This window comes from Eumetopias jubatus, unplaced genomic scaffold (assembly GCF_037043125.1).
Source record: "Eumetopias jubatus isolate StellerSeaLion01/CBP00866 unplaced genomic scaffold, mEumJub1_p1.0 scaffold_9, whole genome shotgun sequence".
NCBI lineage: Eukaryota > Metazoa > Chordata > Mammalia > Carnivora > Otariidae > Eumetopias > Eumetopias jubatus.
Window position 1 is genome coordinate 110843100 of NW_028274815.1, and position 21549 is coordinate 110864648.

Sequence of the window (21549 nt, forward strand, 5' to 3'; positions counted from 1 at the left end):
GGTCCCCCCGGCTCTGGATTCCACATTCACCCAAAACAGAGGGGGTAAAATCGAGTACTGAGGCAAGGCCTGGAGGACACAGTGGCAAATGACAAAGAGCAGAAATGAGGCCATGGGTCTTAGATAAGAGGGAGTCCGTGGATCCCCTGTGAACTGAGAAAAGGGTGGGAGTTGATAACATCGGTGGCAGCAGCAGACCTGCCTTCAGGTCACATACACAACACTCTGTGACGTGGAGAGGCTACGTGATCTGTGTAGGAGAGGCCAGGACTCACACAGGGCCCGTGCTTGCACATGCAACCTCGCGCGGCCACTCACTCCACTCCACCCTATCTTTACACTCTGACAGCAGCTGCAGCAACTTGCCATATGACACTTTCCACACTCGGGCTCTCATCAGTGTGACTCCTGTATACCCACCTGACTCATTCCAGAACTGAAGCTCTACAGGCTTTTACATGGGAAGTGCTCAGTGAAGAAATGAATCCAGCGGCAACTGCCAAACTTGTTACATGCCAACTTGCTTTCAAAAGGGCTTATAGTTCTCTTTAAGTGATTTAAGCCACGCCTACCACAGCCTTCTTTATGGTGGTCATGTGCTCAGCACTCCTTTCCCATAGATACTACCAAGGCCAAGCAATATCGTACACCTCATTCACCTCAGGTTCCAAATTAGTTGAGTCAGTCTCCACTGAAAAGATTTCACTATGTCTGCAGGTTGAAACCAAAAAGTACTTCTTACCTGAATTTTGATGGGCCAGGTAAAATTACTGACATAAACGAAGAAAGTGATATTTGGGTGGTTGCGAAAATCGAACTTCTCATTAGAGAAGCTATCTTTGTACTCCTTAATGTTGGTTTTTGAAACAACAGGCATCTCTTCTCCGGCCTGGGTTCCAGCTGTCAGGAAGAAAAGAATGAAATACAAGGGTCTTTTTTTGGGGACAGATTCTGCCTTCATTAATGACAACAGTTAGCATTTACTGAACACTTACTACGTTCCAGGAATAGCCTCTAAGAGCACAAGCTCATTTAATTCGAACAACAATTCTTACTATTCTCATTTACAGATCAGGAAACTGAGGTTTGGAGAAATTAAGTAACTTGGTTCAGGTCACACAGCCAACAAGCAGCAGAGCTGAGATATGCAGTGGGAAGGCTGATACACAAGGCTGTGCCCTTAACCAAAACAGTTCTGCCAGGAGTCTCTGCGACTCCTCTCCACTTAAACAGCCGACACCTAGCTGTGAAAATACAGATACCACTAGAATCCTACTAACAAGCAATGACTTTCATTCTGCATGTAGCACTTCAACTGCTTTGCATATCCCTTTTAGACCTGTTTGTCAGTGCTCCTGATCCCCGTACCAGGGACACCGATTGACCTCTCACTTCCTAATCAGCAGTGACCTCACGTCTCAACAGCAGCAGGGAAGAAGGAGCTCTAGAGAGTCACCCAGTCCCTTCTGCTATCAGCTACAACTGTATTTAAATCCCCCCAATCTGGTATAAATTCATGCTATTCCCAAACAGTCCTTCAACATTCCATTTTCTCCCTCAGCCTGGAATTCTGGTGTCTACAAAGATTCGTAAAATAGATTTTTAGCATGTCTGCATTAAATACTGTGACTGGAGCCCAGACTGCTGGGTCCTCATTGAGAGAATCACTGAAAAGCATTGGGGCGCCTGGGTGGCTCAGTCGTTAAGCGGCTGCCTTCGGCTCAGGTCATGATCCCAGGGTCCTGGGATTGAGCCCCGCATCGGGCTCCCTGCTCAGCGGGAAGCCTGCTTCTCCCTCTCCCACTCCCCCTGCTTGTGTTCCCTCTCTCGCTGTGTCTCTCTCTGTCAAATAAATAAATAAAATCTTAAAAAAAAAAAGAAAAGCATTCACATGCTCAGAGATGTTGCCCTTCTCCCAATGTTCTGACAATTCAGACTTTTTCCTTAAAAGTATCTCCTCACTGCAAGTTTCTGAACCTCTTCTGAATTCCATACAATCTTAAAAGATGATAAACATAAGATGTGCAAAGGTAATACTTAATTTTGTTTCAGTCTAACTGGTTGTGTTTTGACCAAAAATCAGTACTGGAAGAGAAGTGATAAGGAAGCATGGTTACCATCCAGTGAGAAACTGCTGGGTTTCAAGCGCTACACGGACTACTTCTTTATTGTCTCATTTCAGTCTCACTATGCTGTGCACGGCTAGGTGTTTCTATCATCCCTTGTATCCACGAGCAAACTGGCTCAGAAAGCTTAATCTACCCAACCGCACAGTGCAGCGCGGTTGGTTAACGGGCAGAGTTCAAACCCACGTCTGTCTAGTCTGTTGAGCTACGTTCGTAAGCGCTACATCAGGTCCGCCTGTCACTTCCTCAGTAGATCTTCCGCCCACATAGTCTTTAGTGAATCGTAGCAAGATAGACAAGAGAGCAAACACTATGCTCTTAGAGCTCGATTCAATTCCCAAATTCACCTTCCTGTACCTACCAAGATCTCATTCTAAATATTTCCATTTCTCACTTTTGAGGCCTGGACGGGGCCAACGGTGGGAGCGCCAGAGCAGGGGCTGCAGCTAGTGTCGTGGGCAGCAGGGCGGGGGGCTGAGCGTGCACTGAGCCTGACACCACCCGAGGCGCACGCTCGTATGACCTGATTCAATTGACACAACAATTCTAGGAGGTAAGTATTGCTGTCTTCTCTTTGTGACAAATCACGCTAAAGTCTAGAGACAGGTTTAGACACTGTTCAAGGTCTCCCAGGTCATAAGTGGCAAAGGTGGGTTTCAAACCCATCTGTCTCCAGAGCCCCCTTTCTCAACAACTACACGTATTTCTCAATCTACTACCAATCTACTCCACTTGGAGGGTCTTCTTCTAGGTATGTCTTTACCTGAGAAGCTGGCGGCCCAGGTGATGTTGAGGTTGAAGTTTTTGGAGGCATTGATGAACATGTCCAAATCCCTGTTTTGCTGAAGGGCGGTGCAAATAGTTAGAAAATTAATTACAACAGTTTCCAGATTTTAAAATAAAGTAGCAATTAAATTTTACTACTCTCAATTTTCTTAACTACAAAACAGATATTTTACAGTGTCTTAAAAGAAACTCACACTTAGTAACATTTCTAACCAATATAAGCAATATAGCCCAAGTAAATTTCATTTCTCTCTCATAAATGTGTATGTAATTTAATGCTTTATCAAATGCCTAACTCCATGAGAAAGTATGTTTTAAAAAGCCCCTGACCAGAGCACAACAACTTTAATCCTATGATCCATGTTAGGGGAGTCGGCCTCCTAAAGGATCCTCTGGGCAGCTGTTTCCAAATGTCTGGAGAGCCCATGCTGATAAGTAAACACTGAACCAAGACCTCAATTTATGTGTATTTATAAATTAAAGCTATGTACTTCTGAGCTGATAGACTACATATCCTATAAAGTTCTCCAAAGTGGGGCGCCTGGGTGGCTCAGTTGGTTAAGCGACTGCCTTCGGCTCAGGTCATGATCCTGGAGTCCCTGGATTGAGTCCCGCATCGGGCTCCCCGCTTGGCAGGGAGTCTGCTTCTCCCTCTGACCCTCCCCCCTCTCATGTGCTCTCTCTCTCTCATTCTCTCTCTCTCAAATAAATAAATAAAAATCTTAAAAAAAAAAGTTCTCCAAAGTGGAAATGGGCTCCCTGCTCAGCAGGGAGTCTGCTTCTCCCTCTAACCCTCCCCCATCTCATGCTCATTCTCTCTCTCTCAAATGAATAAATAAAATAAATTTTTTTTAAAAAAGCATAAAAAGCTGAAATGAACTAACTTAAAAAATAATTTGACTGTATTCATTCAGGACGTAAAAAACATTTTCCCTCACTAAAAATTTTATTTCAAGAGAAATATGACTGAATATTCTTTACTAGCTTTGAAAATCTTATTTATCACTTAGAGATACAACAATTTGAAGAGCTAGTTTTGTTTCTTTTGATTCTTGGTTTTAATGATGAGAAAGACATCTCTAAGAAATGTGTTGAGCCAACAGATAGAAGTGCACTGCTGGCTACACTGGATAAACTATAATACGAATTTTTAGTTTTCACTGAAACTTGACTAATATATCTCTTTCTTGTGGTCAAAGAATTATGTATGCAAATTTTATATTTTATTTATATATATATTTTACAAATGGATCCAATCCTGCTGAAATTCTTTATCTTGAAAGACCAGAAATCAAGTCGGAACAATAAGATTTTTAAGGAGGTTGTTTTGATGGTATTTACAGCACAAAATCTTAACAATGGAAACATTTCTAAATAGCCATTTTCAAAATGTGATCTCCAAACCAGAAGTTTCTCTCCCAAAGCAGTTAGTTACCTTCTTGTTTATTGATATAACCTCACCCTCCTCTTGCAGGAAAGCTCAAGTGTTTATTTTTTTTTTAATATTTGGTGGAAGAACACTACTTACAATTACTTCTTTCCATAGAAAGGATCAATAAACTTGATATCCTGGTGCTTTTTTTTTTTTAAAGATTTTATTTATTTATTTGACAGAGAGAGAGAGAGAGAGCACAAGTAGGCAGAGTGGCAGGCAGAGGGAGAGGGAGAAGCAGGCTCTCCGCTGAGCAAGGAGCCGGATGTGGGGCTCGATCCCAGGACCCCAGGATCATGACCTGAGCCGAAGGCAGCCACTTAACCGACTGAGCCACCCAGGCACCCCGATATCCTGGTGCTTTTATAAGAGACAGAACATACATCTTGGATAACTCTATTAAATATTCTGTTATAAGATAGACAGGGAACTCCAGAGAAGTCAAAAGATTTTCATGGTCACTCACCACATTAAGAAGTATTGCCAAGAGTCTATTATGTTTATTTAAAATAAAGTTAACATCAATTACATCCTGAAAGACTGAGTACTTCAACCGATGCTTATGAATAAGATATTAAATAAATTTCATGTGTGGTACCTTTGCTATAATCTTAGCCTAAAATTTTTTTTTAATTCCAGTCAATACAGCCATTCAAATGATATGATATACAGTCTGTCCACATAATATTTTCATTTAAGTTCATCTATTATTTTTACTTAAATTCACTCTCTAGTACATTTCTTCTTAATTTTATCATTAAAATGGAATATAGGGCGCCCGTGTGGCTCAGTTGGTTAAGCAACTGCCTTCGGCTCAGGTCATGATCCTGGAGTCCTGGGATCGAGTCCCACATCGGGATCCAGTCCCGCATCAGGATCGAGTCCCACATTGGGCTCCCTGCTCAGCAGGCAGTCCGCTTCTCCCTCCGACCCTCTTCCCTCTCGTGCTCTCTATCTCTCATTCTCTCTCTCTCAAATAAATAAATAAAATCTTTAAAAAAATGGAATATAAAAAACAAATCTTACTTTCATTTAATTGTAAACATCCCACACTCTGGATTTTGTTCTACTACTACTTTATTTATACTTTAGATTTAGCAAAGCTTGTTAACAATAACATTTGTTAACAAAGGAACACAACCTGGCTCACTGTCATATTATTTTCCATGTATTATTTGTCATGTTTATGGTGACAGGAATTTTGTAATGCTAAGTGGCTTTGTGTATGTTGATGAGAAATAAGAAACCTTCAAGGAGGTTCCTAAATAATGTATCATCAAGTTTAGTAAAATTTCATTATGTACTGGAGTGGCCACTGAATGACTATATTTCATTGAAGAAACTGTATAGGTATGTCTTCATGTTCTAGATGCTTCACTTTTAAATGTCATGCTATGTTGGCTCCCTTCTACCAGCAGGTAGTACCTTATGTCAGGCTGGGGTTCCTCATTAATGAAAGGAGATATAAATCCACATTTCAAATAGCCATCCTAATAATTCCAATTATTTCTGGTTAACTTCTTGTTGGACCTGACTACACCTTCACAGTTTTTACCTCCTAACAAGGCTAACAACTTCCTGTAGGCACAGGAGTATCACCTCTGCAGCCTTCCTTGTATCAGTGGCATTAATTTCAATCCGAAGTTTCTTTGCAGGTACTTGTTAAGCCTCTGGTCTGTTTTGAGAGAGTAAATCTGGGCCCTGTCACGTGCCCCTCTGACTGGGGAGGTCCCCTTGTAGTCCCCTCTCCTTTTCTGTAGGGGCTGCGATGGGCTGATGGGCAAACCAAGTATGTGTGGAGTCAGTGTCAGTCTGGGTGTCAGATCCTGGTAAATTTGAACACCATTCTTGCCTTTGAGATGGAGAGGAGATAAAGTGTAGCTTCTAACATTTCTTTCCTGCACCTCTAAACATAGTCCTGTGTACTCCACTTTGGAGACCACTGCTAATGCTTCTACCCATAAAGATCAAGAAAAAGATCCACACGAATTCAAGACAAAGCAAGAAAACTTTTAAAATCTTACTTCATCAGGCGTAGCCACAAAATTGATGGCTGTGTAATAGCGGTCATCTTCCTGGGATAGGCTGAAGGTGAACTGATAGTCAATGAGAAGAGTATCTACGGAAAGAAAGAAATGTGTATTTAAAAATTAAAACAAAAGAAAACAGAATAGATCTCGAGAGATACAGAGTGATCTTCTTATAAATACTCAATAGCTGGGAAACACTTTTAGCTCACTTTTCCCTGGGGACTGGGAGGCTTTTCAAAGGAAGTCAAGTCTGTGGATAGTATCATTTTACTTGGAATAACCTATCAAACTCTCCTTATATCATGACCCTGGTTGAGATTTTAGGCTCCAACCCAAATCACCTACAAATATTAATTGTGTTTTGCTTAAGGATACAAAGCTATAAATTAAGGATATAAAAGGAACCAAGACTCTATGGAAAAATGGTTGATTCCAGGTCTGGAGCAAGGAATGTGTGCCTTGATTATCTTATTCTCGAAAGCAAAAAAGCATTCAAAGACTAAGGTGATGTAGCAAAAGAAAATAGCTTTAAAGAGAGCCTACTGGACAAAGATGGTATAGTTTTTGTTGTTGTTGTTTTTTGTTTTTGGTACAAAAAAGGTGATTTTATTCAAGAACAGGAACAGGACCGGTGGGCAGAAAGAGCTGCCCAAATAGGGTATTAATTTAATTCTAAAAAGTCTATTGTACAACTCAACAACCTGATTTAAAAATGGAACAGAGGAATGAATAGGTATTTCCCCCAAGAAGATATACAAATGGCCAGTAAGCACACGAGAAGATGCTCAACATCATTAATCATTAGGAAAATACAAATCAGTTAAACCACAATGAGACACCACCTCACGCACAGTAGGATGGCTACTATCAAAAAAACAGAAGGTAAGTGTTGGTGGTGATGTGGAGAAAACAGAAACCTAGGCACTGCTAGTAGGAATGTGAAATGGCACAGCTAATGTGGAAAACAGTACGGTAGTTTCTCAAAAAATTAAAAACAGAATTACCAAATGATCTAGCAATTCTACTTTGGAGTATATACCCAAAGAACTGAAAGCAGGATCTTGAAGAGATATCTGTTCACCATGCTCATAGCAGCTAAACATCATAGTGATTATTCACAATAGCCAAAAGATGGAAGCAACCCAAAGGTCCATCAAGAGTATACATAAAGTGGAATATTAAAAAGGAAAGAAATTCTGACATACACTACAACCTGGAACAACCTTGAAGACACTATGCCAAATGAAATGAGCCAGTCACAAAAGACCAGTACTATATGATTGTACTTATATGAGGTGCCCAGAGTAGTCAACATTATAGAAACAGAAAACAGAATGGTGACTGCCAGGGGCTAGGGGAAGAGGGAAATGGAGAGTGGTTGACAAGTTTATTTTCAACTGTTTAAGAAACTGCCAAATGCTTTGCCAAAATGCCTATACCATTTTATATTCCCACAAAGATGGATGAAGGTTGTGCATAAAGGTTCTAGTTTCCCGTATCATTGCTAAAACCTGGTATTTGATACTGGTTTTATTTTTTCAAGATAGATAGGTTACAGTGTACCAGATTACAAAAAGTTCACTGATACGGTGGGGCCTCTGGTGCCTGGGTGGCTCAGTTGGTTAAGTCAGACTCAAAACCTGAGTCCGACATTCGTTTTGACTCATGATCTCAGCGTCATGAGGCTGAATCCTCCCTCGGGCTCAGCAGTCAGTGGGGAGTCTGCTTGAGATTCTTTCCTTCTCCTTCTGCTCCCCCTGGCTATCTCTCTTTCTCTCTCTAAAATAAATAAATAAATCTTAAAAAAAAAAATTGTTTCTGGGGGCACCCGGTGGCTCAGTCGGTTGAGCGACCAACTCTTGATTTCAGCTCAGGTTGTAATCGCAGGGTGGTGGGATTGAGTCCCACATCTGGCTCCACACTCAGCATGGAGTCTGTGGGAGATTCTTTCTCTCCCTCTGCCCCTCCCCCTGCTTATGCTCTCTCTCTAAATAAATAAAATCTTAAAAAAAAATTGTTTCTGACCTATATCCTAAATGTGAAATATGTTGACCCCAACCAGGTAATGGCAAATGAAATTAAGTTTCAAGAGAACATAAATGAAGAAAGCTAGAGGTGTGTATCTCTGTTATTCTCCCCTGATATCTGCTTTGGATACAGTAACATAAACCACAACCATAATTAACACAGCTTAAAATGGTGCTCCTAGATGTAGTAAGTGTAATAGAATGGAAACAATTCCATGAATGGTTGCTATATTCTTATAGCACTTACCATTCTCAAACCATATTAAAGCAAATAACAAAGTTTTATTGACATACTTTGCTTCTAGACAAATATGAATTGCGAAAACACTTACAATAACATGTTCCTTTGAGAGGGTTTCCCTGGTATCGATTTTCTACCTCGCATCTAGGGGGATAAAATTGAAGATTATTTTCTATTGCTAGTTAAAACAAAATCTACATTCCTCTTAAAACCAAGCAGATCCTTCTATATAAAACTACACTACAAACAAGTGTGAGTCAGCGTAATCACATTCTTCACTGTCACTCAGATCAGGTAGGCTGAGGAGAGTCTGCGTTCATGTTGAGTACTGCCTACCCAGCAGTTCACACCACCTGCCAACTGATAAACATTTGCCAAAGCACAGGAGACAAATCCAAATGTAATAAATCTAGATCCTACCCATTATCATGAAAAACACATTTCCACTTTTGTGTGGACTAAATATTCCTCTAAAAGTGAAGTTAAAACATTTTTCAAATATTCATTTCTCACTTCCTTCCTATTCTCCCTGGATAAAACTGATCCTGCTCTTTAAAAATAAGAAAAGGCTAAACACTGAGAATCACTTTCATTTTTTTTTTTTTTTTAAGTCCTTGAACGTGGTTCACCAGTCTGGAGAAAAAAATAAGTTCTAGTAAAAAAGAATCATTACTTTCCCCCACAAATATCATCTGTGAACATCAGCAAAACCCAGTCTCCCACTTCACAAGGCCATTTATACTGGCAGGGCCAGCAGCTAAGAGCTATTAAGAAAGTGGGGAAAGCTTGGGTCAAGCACTTTTCCCAGAGAAATAATACACCATATTGTGTCCTTGGATCCAGGGTAATTCTTAGTGCTTGCTTGTATCTAAATCTCTTGAAGAAAAAGTCTTTCAATGGACCTACGCCTCGTTTCATTATTGCATGCCTAACTGAGGGCAGCAGTGATTAATTTTGCTCTACTATATTGTTCTGTTGTTGAAAGGAACCTAGGCCCAAAAGCTACACTTAATTTTTGATTAGACATTTCTTCAAGGCACCATGAAACCAGTAAACATGCCCAGTGTTGTAAACTGTAAAATGCAGACAGAGCAATTCCTTCCTTGAACATCACGTTACTACGAGTGCTGAGAACAACAAAGTTTACCAACGAAGTATCTGCTTGTCTCAGCTCAGTGTTGTGATACTACTAAACATCTCTCTCTCTTAAGTCTCTTCTTGAGAGAATGAGTAAACCCGGAGCATGTGTTTTATGAGGTTTTCTAGTGAGGCAGGCAAGTATATATTTGTCAGGGAACAATCTCGTTTCAACTCATCAGGTCACTAAAAACAATTATTGCTAGTCCTGCTATTGATGAATAAGGAAACTGAGGCTCAGTTCAGTAAAGTGATTTGTCTCAAGAGTGCCCTGCTTCATGGAGGCAAAGCCAGGGCTAAAACTCCACGTCTGTCTGACGCTGTTGGCATCCTCATGGATGGGAACCTCAAACTCTTCCCTGGAGGATGTCTAACACACTTCACCAAGAAAAATGCCAGAACAGGAGGGATGTGTTAAAGGCCGGGGCATCATTTCCACTATCAGACAACCAAAATGCTAAATAAAACACTGTCCTGGAATACCAACTCTTCCAGCTCTTTCTCGGGAAAGGGTACAATCTCCTGATGTGACAAAAATTGAACAGTAATTGAAGTTAAAAGACTGATCCAAGTCAGCAATGCAGGGAATGTCAGTGTCACTCAAACATAAAAATGTGACCTAAAGAGCCATCAGGTAATTGCTGCTGAACCTCCTCAGTATGGAGGCTGACCGAATTAGACCTGTCTGAAATAGAAAAGGCAGAATTCCAAATTCATCAGCCCGGGGATCCCCCCAGCGCCCGTGACAAAAAGGCACAGGGAAGGGGTGGCTCTTGTGGTCCAGCAGCTTCACAGTCCCTTGGCCTCCCTGGTGGTACAGACCCAGCTGGCCTGGCTGCCAGTCACTAAATCCAGATGTGGCCTGTGGCAGGGGTCCCAGGAGTGTGGTACTCACAGCTGGCACTCATCTCCCTTGACGCCCTTGGTGGTGCAGAAGCACTTGCCCGTGTTGGTGTTACAGAGCGATGCGTGCCCATTGCACTTGCATGCTGGGGAGAAGGGAAAGGAATGGAAGTCACAACTGGCTTAAAAGATTACCACTATCATAGACATTTGCTAAAACACATAATTTTATCTGAATCGGATTCAATAGGAAAGACAGATTAGAATGAAAGCCTTTAATGGGTAAGATTCAAGTTTTCCAGCTAAGATTTATCTCAAATAAGGTAAAGGCAACGTTAAAAGAACCAAAGTCCAAGGACGGGAGGAAAGAGAAGGCTGGCTTCTACTGCTATCTGAAGCAACCATTCTGATCTATTTTGATCTTCTCAGTAGGCTGTTTTTCACTATTATGACTCTTTCATTCATTCAGTAAATATTTATGAAGCATCTCTAGTGTGCCAGGTGCTGGGTATGGGGGCACAGACACAGTCCCTGCCCCTCAAGGAGATGCTCTGAGCAATAACCACTCCTGAGGGGGAGGCTTGGTCTGGCTGCACTCAGCCTCAGATGAGGTGCCTGCCCCACAAAGACCACGTCTCAAATCCTAGCAGGGCTCAGAAGTGGGGTGAAATCACAGTGGCTGGTCAGTGTTTCAGAGGCCCCGCAGGACTCACAGAAATGGGCACCCATGTCTTCGGGGCCTCGGGCATGGGGTCCTGTGCATAGTCCCCACCCAGTAATGCCACGTACTGTGATTACTGTCAAACGATGAAGTCCAGCCACAAGGAATGGGAAAGATATTTTTACTAAAGACCTTTTAATCTGAGCAGGAAGTGTTCTTTAAGAGTGGCAGGCAATGGCCATAGAAGATTACTAATAACTGCCCACATTTCCTGAGCGCTCACTATGTGTCACGCACTGCTCTGACCACTTCCGTCTCAACCGCAACCCTTTTATCCCCATTTTATGGATGAGGAAACTGAACCCCAGAGAGGTTAAGGGACATACTGATAAAATGCCAGCTCTCTCCTGGTTGCTCTGGGATCAGATTCTCAAGGGCCAGGCTAAGGAGTTTGGAGGTGGGATTTCGGGAGGAGGTAGAGATTTTCCTTTCTTATTTATTTTCCTGCTCAGAACCCGAAGGGTCTTCCCATTGGAAATAAGAACAAGCCAAAAAGCAGTTTGCCAGCCTCACTGGTCATTTAAAAAATGTATTAATTTATGTTCTAACACTAAAAAGTCCTTGCTTACAGGAATCTCTTTGACATGCATGGGAAAACCTTTAAAATATAATAGAAGTGGGGCGCCTGGGTGGCTCAGTCGGTTAAGCATCTGCCTTCGGCACAGGTCATGATCCCAGGGTCCTGAGATCCAGTCCTGCATCAGGCTCCTTGCTCAGTGGGGAGCCTGCTTCTCCCTCTCCCTCTGCCTCTCCCCCTTGCTTGTGTGCTCTCTCTCTCTATTAAATTTAAAAAAATAAAATAAAATATACTAGAAGTACTGAGGAATCCGGCTCCTGGTTAAAACCCCATGTGTGACTTTTTGGACTCGACCACAAGCCAAATCCCAGGCTTAGCCAGCAGGTCTCCTGCGCCCGGGGGCCATCTCTGAGGGGAGCTGCTGTCAGGGTCTCAGGCACCCCCACTCCCCAAGTCAGCCGTGTTCGGTCACATGCTTGCATTCCTAGTGCAGGTGCCTTCGTTCCTGAGTCTCTTTATCTGGGCCTTGGGCAGAGACCTTCTTCGGGAGCCTTGTTGAGCCTCCTCAGGAGAAAGGCGGGGAAGCCCTGAAGATGCGGTCCCTACTCTCAGTCCCCAGCACTTACCCCCCCTCCCCTCTCCAGGGTCCATGACAGGCTTTTGCTGGAGCCTTCTGCTCAGGGCTCTCCCCTCCTCTGTACTGATCCACCTGACCCTCAACCAGCATCCAGTCCAGGCGGGAAAGGAACGTGCGGACTCAGCTTTCTCGCGTTTAGGTTTAAGGCTCTTGCTTTACCACCACAGTAACTGATTAAAGGCCTAACTCTTCCATTTTTGGCTTGTTGGCGTTAACTGGCTACTCTGATACTTGGCAGCTCTGCTCACTGTCTCCCAGGCTTAGCTGAGCTCCTGAAAAGTATGACAAGAAAGGCAGTATCCAAAACCAAGTGGCTTCTGTCCTCCTAGATACTCAAGTCAAATTGAGGCACAGTGTTCCAGCTGGTTTGCAATCAAACCCTGAGGGATTTGACTTACGCTGACATCTCCCCCCGTTGGTGGGATCACCATAGAAGCCAGATATGCAGGTCTCGCAGTGCTTGCCTGTGGTCAGGTTCTCACATTTCTCACAGATACTCTGATTAATGCACTTGCTGTGGCCATTGCACTGGCATGCTGAAAGAGAAAGCATTAAAAAAAGAAAGAAAGAAAGCATTTTAGGGGGCCTGCCCCATGGTAGAAGAGGGTGGAGTAAATTCCACGAGATTTATTTGCAACTATCTATTTAAGTTCCTTATTACCTCTAAATACAAAACTATTAAAACTGGCACACTAAAAACTAGTTTGAGAAATAAGATCAAAACAACCATCGCACCATTTGCAACGATGTGGATGGAACTGGAGGGTATTATGCTGAGCAAAATAACTCAATCAGAGAAAGACAAGTATCATATGATTTCACTGATATGAGGAATTCTTAATCTCAGGAAACAAACTGAGGGTTGCTGGAGTGGTGGGGGGTGGGAGGGATGGGGTGGCTGGGTGATAGACAGTGGGGAGGGTATGTGCTATGGTGAGCACTGTGAATTGTGTAAGACTGTTGAACCACAGATCTGTACTTCTGAAACAAATAATACATTATATGTTTAAAAAAGAAGAAGAAGAAGAAGATAGCAGGAAGGGAAAAATGAAGGGGGGGAAATCGGAGGGGGAGACGAACCATGAGAGACGATGGACTCTGAGAAACTGAGGGTTCTAGAGGGGAGGGGGGTGGGGGACGGGTTAGCCTGGTGATGGGTATTAAAGAGGGCACGTTCTGCGTGGAGCACTGGGTGTTATGCACAAACAATGAATCATGGAACACTACATCAAAAACTAATGATGTAATGTATGGTGATTAACATACCAAAATAAAAGAAAAAAAAAAGGAAAAAAATCTATCCAGGGCTAGTCCAGGAAAATCAGAAATATACCACAGCAGGGTGAAAGTTCACAGCCATTAAAAAAATAATTTGTGGTTGTTCATAAAAATAATGTATGTTCATGATAGTAAATTTGAAAAAATATAAGGAAGAGGGGAAAATCATATTCAACTGCACCACGCAGAGATCACTGCGGACGTTTGGGATTTTTAGTTCCACGAATTTATTTTTTCTATATAGTTTTACATAGTTGTGCTCATATTAATACGCAACTTTGATTTTTTTTTACTTACAGTACACTTACTTTACCACATTATTTCATCTATCATAAACAAAACCTTAAATGGCAGAATGATTTCTATGAATCATAACAGCTATTTAACCATCCCCTTACATTCTGATTATTTAGTTTGCTTTCAATTTTTCTTTTTTAGAAAAATAACCATCTTTATATATAAAAACATTCCCACAAGTGTAATTAATAAGATTCTTGATGCACACAGGACCTTACAACTAGAAAGGCATATGAAACCTGGACCTCTTGGGACTGCTCAGGACAGCTGTTTAGGCTGTGCACTGCAGATTCCAGTGGGGCCATTCACAAAGTGCACAATCTACACCACTGCAGGCAGAAGACCTGACTCTGTAAATCTGTCTTTCCCCCCAGCTTTACTGAGACACTACTGACAAACAATATTGTGTAAGGAGTTGAATGCACTGATTTGATACACTAATATATCGCAAAATGATTTCTACCCATGGCGTCAGCTAACATCTTATCACATAACTACTATTTCTTTCTTGTGGTGACATGTCAGGTGTACTTTTTTAGCAACTTTTGCAGATCTCTCTTGCTTGATCAACACGATATAGCTTTCCACCATTGTGGCAACTTTTCATAGCCTTGCACCTGTAGTTCACGCACATGTTTCCTACCCCATCACTGACGTATTTGACTTGTTCTATACAGGCTCTAACTGAAAGACTTAACTATGACTATAGCAGTTTTTATTGCACCATAAATACTTAAGAGGTGTGGGATATGCATGTCGTTCCTGTGAAGATGAACAAACTATATAGATACCAAAAGGGAAAAGCACAACACACACAAAAATGCAGAATCTAAAATCATTTCCTAATAAAATCTGTATTCTAGATAAAAAGACTAGAAACATGCTTCTCTCTCTCTTTTCCCCTTCAAAATCCCACTGAAATTACTGAAAAAGTGTGAAAACAAGGATAAATCCATAGGAATATGGGTAAGATGAAAAGGTGTATCAGATGTATTGAGAGGTACTTCTGAATTACTGAGCAATTTCTAGAAATTATAAAACAGATGGTGTCAATCTGACAGAAAAAGGGAGTTGAGACATCTGTCTGCTAATGTAGAAGGAGGAGACAGCTAAAGTGACTAGATGCACTTTACCAACTGACCCCTGAAAAATCCAGCTGGGGCTGGGAGACAGAACAGGCCCTGGGAGAGCAGCAGGACGTGCCTCCCGACCGGTTCTGTGTCTGTTCAACCTCCCACCACAAACAAAAATAAACCCAAAATGGCTTATGGACCTAAATAAAAGAGAAAATCTATGGAACTTTAAAAAGAAAAGAGTAAATCTTTGTGATCTTGGGTTAGCGAGGCACTGATTTCTTAGGTACAATACCAAAAGCACAGGGGATAAAATTTAGAACTTTTATATTTCAAAAGATACCACCAAAAAAGTAAGAAGAAACCCTCAGAATGGGAGAAAGTATTTGCAAATCATATAGTCAATAAGAACTTGTATCTAGACTTCATAAAGAATTCTATGGGTTGACAGTAAACAGACAAATGAACAATTTAAAAATGGGCAAAGAGGGGCCCTGGGTGGCTCAGTTGGTTAAGCGTCTGCCTTTGGCTCAGGTCATGATCCTGGGGTGCTGGGATCGAGCCCCGCATGGGGCTCCGTGCTCCACAGGGAGTCTGCTTGTCCCTCTCCTTCTACCCCTTCCCCCTGCTCATGCTCTCTCTCTCAAATAAATAAAATCTAAAAAAAAAAGAGAACTTTTTAAAAAATGGGCAAAGAATTCAAATAGACATTTCTCTAAAGAAGACAGAGATGGCCTGCAAGATGCTCAACTTCATTAGTCATTAGAGAAATGCAAATCAAAACCAGAGATACCATTTCTCACACACTACAACATCTGCAATTAAAAAAACAAACAAAAAAACCCCCCAAAACAGACACAAGTACTGATGAGCACGTGGAGAAGTCTCAACCTTTTCAGGCTGGCTACTGAGGGTGAAAAATGGTACCGCTACTCTGGAAAACCCCGTGCCCATTATTCCTCATTCATACCCCCAGCCCTGGGTGATTGCTAAGCTCTTATTTGTCTCTAGATATTTGTTCTTTTTTGGACATCTCACATAAATGGTATCATATAATATGCAGTCTTTGCATCTGACTGCCTTTTCATAGCATGCTTTTGAGACTCATCCGTGTCACAGACTACAGTACTTCATTCACCCCTTTTATCATTTAGCAGTATCCATCATATGAACGTATCACATTTTGTTTATCCATTCACCAGCTGAGAGACACTGGGTTGTTTCCACTTTTGTCTGTTATGAATAATGCTGCTATAAGCATTCACTGCAAGTTTTTGTGTGGACATATGTTTTCAATTCTCTTGGGCATATACTGGGCCATATGATAACTCTGTTTAACATTTTGAGAAACTGCCAAACTGTTTTCCAAAGTGGCCACACCATTTTACATTCCTTCCAGCAATGTGTGAGGGTTCCAATTTCTCGAATGTTGTTCAGCATCTTTTCCTGTGCTTATTGGCCATTTGTGTATCTTCTTTGGAGAAATGTCTATTTCAATCTTTTACCCATTTCTTAATTGGGTTGTCTTTTTACTGTTGAGTTTTAAGAGTTCTTTACATATTCTGGACGGTAGATTCTTACCAGATACTGTATATGATTTGCAAATATTTTCTCCCATTCTGTGGGTTGCCATTTCACCTCATATACTCTTGATATTAACAAAAATGCACAGACTTAAATACTTCATGAGTTAAACTAGTAGATTAGAAACAGAATGATAGATCCTTTGACATCTTAGAGAGGAAAAAAGGGAACACAGAAAATTTAATTCAATGTGAAGGGAAAAGACTGGTTTCTTATTTTGCATTTCCCTGCTCTGTTTCCTTTTCTGAGAAAGACTTCTTTACATCCATTGCCCACTTTTTCTGTTGAGCCAAAAGTGCTTTCTTCTGGAGGGTAGAGGTTTGCATACTCAGGATGATAATCACTTATTATATGCACTGCAGGTATGTTCCCCCAGCCTGTCTCTTGCCTTTTCCCGTTGCTCACAGTGGTCTTTCCCTTAGAGAAGTCCTCACAAAGAGCCTTGTTGTCAGTGGCACCACCCGACTCTTGGAGATGTTCCTACCCACCAACCTCCTGGGGGTCTTTGCACCTGCCTAATCTCCCCCAGCTGTTCTGGAGGTCCATCAGCATATTCCTGACTATTTACTGAAAGTCTGAATCAAAGGCCAGTTTCTCAGGGCAGCATCCCCAGCAGGTGTAGACTCAGGCTTTAAGCCAACTCATGATCTATTCCTTTTGGCACCAACCACTGGAAAGAAGGAGGGGAAGGGAGCAGGGGGAAGAGTAGGAGGGGGGCAAAGAGGGAGAGGAGGCAGATAGGCTTAATTTTTCCTCTTGCCAGAAGGGATAGGGACCTTTTCCCTCTCTGTTTTCTTAGAGCTTTTCAAGAAAACCTGTATTTACAAATCCTTTCTCTGTTCCTTTGATACGTATATGTATGTAAATCTTTAAAAAAAAAAAAAAACCTCTTGTCAGCACAACAATCCAGGAATGTTTTCCTTAAGGGCCTGGGAGCCATCACTTTGAAATGTAAACATCAAGGAAGGCAGCACTCTATATCCCTATCACTTTGGGAATTCAGTCTGGGTGCATTTGTGCCGAAGTGTAACCATCTGCTCGCCATAAAGATAAAGGAATTTTTTTTTTTATAAAGGCAATTAACTAACACAGGTGGCCACCCCAATTACCAAGTAAATTCAGGATAAACTATGAAAGAAGGTACAACAACGGTGCTGTCAAATCCCCTCATATGAGGACAAGTTATCATTCATCTTCAAAACATTTATGTAATGGATTGTATATGCCTGGCTATTTAAAAGGGTGAGATTTCTCTGTTTTTGCAATTTCATTAGTGGACTGACTGTAGGGTGCACCACAGTCTGGTCTGATGCTTATTCAAAATAACACCATTTTCTTTTTTTTCTACATTTGTGGAGAGGAATTTCTGGGTTGGTAGGAGTTTTTTCATTTTTCCCCTAACAATTGCCACAGTGTATTTTTCAGTAAAAAGCAAACTACAGAACAATATATATCGTATTAATCCTATATAGCATAGTATTTCCTATTTTTAAAATAGATGGTATCTGTATTAAACCATTAAAAGTTGTTAATTCTGTGAAGAACTGGAGAAGAAGAATTCCAATTTTTATTTTATCTACAGCTGCAGGATTTGTTCATAATGAACATACTTCAATACTTCCACAGTGAAAGCAAAACACCTCACGGGAACTTCTGTGTTTTCATGAATTGACATTAAAAATATTGTTCCTAAAAAAAAAAAGTATGTATATATTTTTCATGGAAAACTATTTTTCCTAAGATGATCTATTTTTTTTCCTAAAGGAAATTCATATAAATAATGTAGCTTTCAAAGTTTTATTCTTTGTAAATAGGTAGTAAAACACTTGATTTTGGATACACGAGACATCTTACCTGGACAATGAATGAAAGACCAGTTGTATCTGCTGTCCTCCAGGCACATGCTGGCATTGAGAAGGGGCTGTGGGTAGGAATTCCCCACAGGGGCCTGAGAAGGCATCTTCACTGGTCCTTTATAGGAGCCCTCTATGCATTTGCCTTTGCCCGTGTTGCTGGGATCAGTGCACCAGCCGCAGCCTGGCTGCTCCAAGCAATGACTGCAGGTACAATAGCCTGAACAATTTTCAGCTGTAAAAGAACACAAGTTACAATTCACTACTGCACATAGCTTTGAATTCACTGTATTTAAATTACCTTTTTTAAGTTTTTTTTTTTAGATTTGTTCATTTAAGTAACCTCTACACCCAACGTAGGGCTTGAACTCACAACCTGGAGATCAAGCAATGCGTGTTCTTCCTACTGGGCCAGCCAGGCACCCCTAAATTACCTTTTATTTAAACAGACTATTCTGTCAGTCAAAATTCCTATTCTAAGGTGATTTTTTAAAAAAGATTTTTATTTATTTATTTGACAGAGAGAGAGAGAGCGCGCACAAGCAGGGGGAGCAGCAAAGGGAGAGGGAGAAGCAGCTCCCTGCTGAGCAGGGACCCGATGTGGGGCTCGATCCCAGGACCCCAGGATCATGACCTGAGCTGAAGGCAGATGCTCAACTGGTTGAGCCACCCAGGCGCCCCTCTAAGGCGATTTCTTAAATGACACAATAAATTTAAAGAGCCCAATATCTTGCCAACATAGAACAGGGGTTCCTCCCCTCCTCTATCAATCCCAGGATGTGGAGGCAGAAGGACCTTAGCAGTCATCTACCAGGAAGCACTTATTTCATGAATCAGGAGAGGAAGATGTGGAGACATTACATGGATTGAGCAATATGATACTGAAGCTGAGCAAGGGGTTTCTGTACTCTGTGCTCTGTCCTACAGGGCTTGATTCTTTTTTTTTTTTTTTTTAACATTTATTTATTTGAGAAAGAGCGAGAGAGAACGAGTAGGGAGAGGGGCAGAGGGAGAGAGAGAATCTCAAGCAGATGCCCCAACTGAGCAGGGAGCCCCGACGCAGGGCTCAGTCCCATGACCCTGAGATCATGCCCTGAGCCGAAATCGAGAGTCGGATGCTTAAGCGACGGAGCCACGCAGGCGTCCCTGCAGTGCTTGATTCTGCATGAAGGTTCTCCTCCCCTCAGGCGGTCTCTGGTCTTGCCCCGCGGCAGGAGCCGCTCCCTTTCACTTACGGGGGCAGCTGCTCATGGTGTACCACTCCATACACTGGCCAAAAGGGAAGGAGGCCACATAGGCATTGGAATCCACGCACTGCTTCATGTTGCTGCACCACATGCACTCAGAGCTGCCGCTGGTACACTCTCCACACGCCGTCCGCAGGGCACACGGCGTCCGGCACTGCTTCGCGCTGTGGTTCGCTGGGAAGCAAACCCAGGACACTTAGAGCTCCCGCCACATTGGCCAACATCAAAGGCTTTTCGGGATGGCTTGTGACCCACTAGCGTGTCATGAAATCACACCAGTGGGCTACATTAAATGTAGGAGAAAACCAAAAACATGGAGTCGCCCTGTACTGGGCTAGTCAGGTATATTCACACACTGAGAGGAAAAAATTCTTTCTTTTCGAAGGGCGTTAAGGACAGACATGAGGGAACAAGCTAATCTTTCCATAAGCGTGGCAGTTCTAAAGCTCCTTGCAGTATACGGGACTCAGGATGACCTTCAGGGGTTTTACAATCCACCTGAACATGAAAACTTGTATCTGTATATTTGGGGGAAGAGGGACCACAGAATTCATTACATGCACCCAAGCATTCAGGACCCAAAAGGGCTGAAAAACTCCCCTACAGGAAACTTAGAAACCATATTTTACGAGGACTCTTACAGGGCTATGAATTCTTTTCTACACCTCTGTACTCCTCAGATGACTTAAGAGTACCTTCCTAAAATGAGACACGATGTCAATGGCGTCCCAAAAAGTGCGCACAAAATTCCACCTACTGCACATGAGTCCCTCTGCAGGGCACGATGCTCATCTCGGCTTGTCTGTGCGCTGCAGATGCTGCCCCTGAGCCTGCGCATGGGAGGCCTGAACGTAGCCCACGGCGGAGCTGTGAACCCAAGAAGATCCCCAGTGTGTGCTCCTCAGTACCCTCCCACGGCGCTCACACAGTCCCGGGCAGCTTCTGCTTTCTGTCGTGTAACTGCTCTCCCCATTTCTCTCCCCACTGAAGCTTTCTGTCTACCGTCCCTGCAGTGACCTGCTTGCTTTTCTGATCTTTTCTTTACATTTTTTGTCCTTTCTTCCAGAGCGTTTCTCTGCCAACCTTAAGACATTTGCCTTTCAGAGCAATTCTCAGTACTTTTTATGGTCAGCAAACCAATCAATCTCACTGCTAGTTAGAAGGTTAGGTTCTTCGAGTAGTGTTAGTTATTTTTGTTTATGCTTCGGCTCATACTATTCAGAGCCAGAGACTATTTCCTTCCACTTGTAAGTGCTGGGTTACACTCCACTTCATATGCTTGAAATCAATACCCCCCATCTGTTTTTCCTGACCATCTCACACCTCTCAATATTTCACTACGCCTCCTACGGTCTCTCTTTCAGTGAACTTCCAATGATACATCATTCACCCAGATACTTACCAGGCCTTTCACAGACACTGCCATTGAGTGGGTTGATGCACGTTGCAGCCTTCAAGCCCCGAGTACTGGGTTCTGACAAGATTCCACAGAATCCAGCATCACTGGGCTCAGACGGCATCCACTGGAGCAAAGTATTTGTGAATGGGGACATATCTTCCCAGCACCAGTAGGACACATTGATCTTCCGAAGGCCAACCCATGGGGTTAAGGTGAGCTTGGACTATAGGCAAAAGAGACACAGCTTTGAATATAAGCGATGTCTTGAGCAAAAGAGCCTTCCAGATAAAAACCACTAAGTTACATATGCCCCGCAGGTGA

The 21549-nt window shown here is 42.3% G+C and overlaps 1 protein-coding gene across 5 annotated transcripts in view; it reads right to left on the bottom strand.

Annotated features, from left to right (window-relative positions):
* The window catches only part of ATRN (attractin), a 154650-nt gene that overhangs the window by 49825 nt on the left and 83276 nt on the right, over window positions 1–21549 (bottom strand). For all 5 annotated transcript variants that reach the window (XM_028118593.2, XM_028118597.2, XM_028118594.2 and 2 more), the window contains 9 exons: window positions 21232–21451; window positions 19818–20003; window positions 18584–18817; window positions 12896–13033; window positions 10675–10768; window positions 8734–8786; window positions 6369–6463; window positions 2890–2968; window positions 743–900 (listed from right to left, as the gene is read on the bottom strand). In XM_028118593.2, coding sequence (XP_027974394.2) covers window positions 743–900; window positions 2890–2968; window positions 6369–6463; window positions 8734–8786; window positions 10675–10768; window positions 12896–13033; window positions 18584–18817; window positions 19818–20003; window positions 21232–21451 — 1257 coding nt within the window. The remainder of the gene's footprint in view (window positions 1–742; window positions 901–2889; window positions 2969–6368; window positions 6464–8733; window positions 8787–10674; window positions 10769–12895; window positions 13034–18583; window positions 18818–19817; window positions 20004–21231; window positions 21452–21549) is intronic.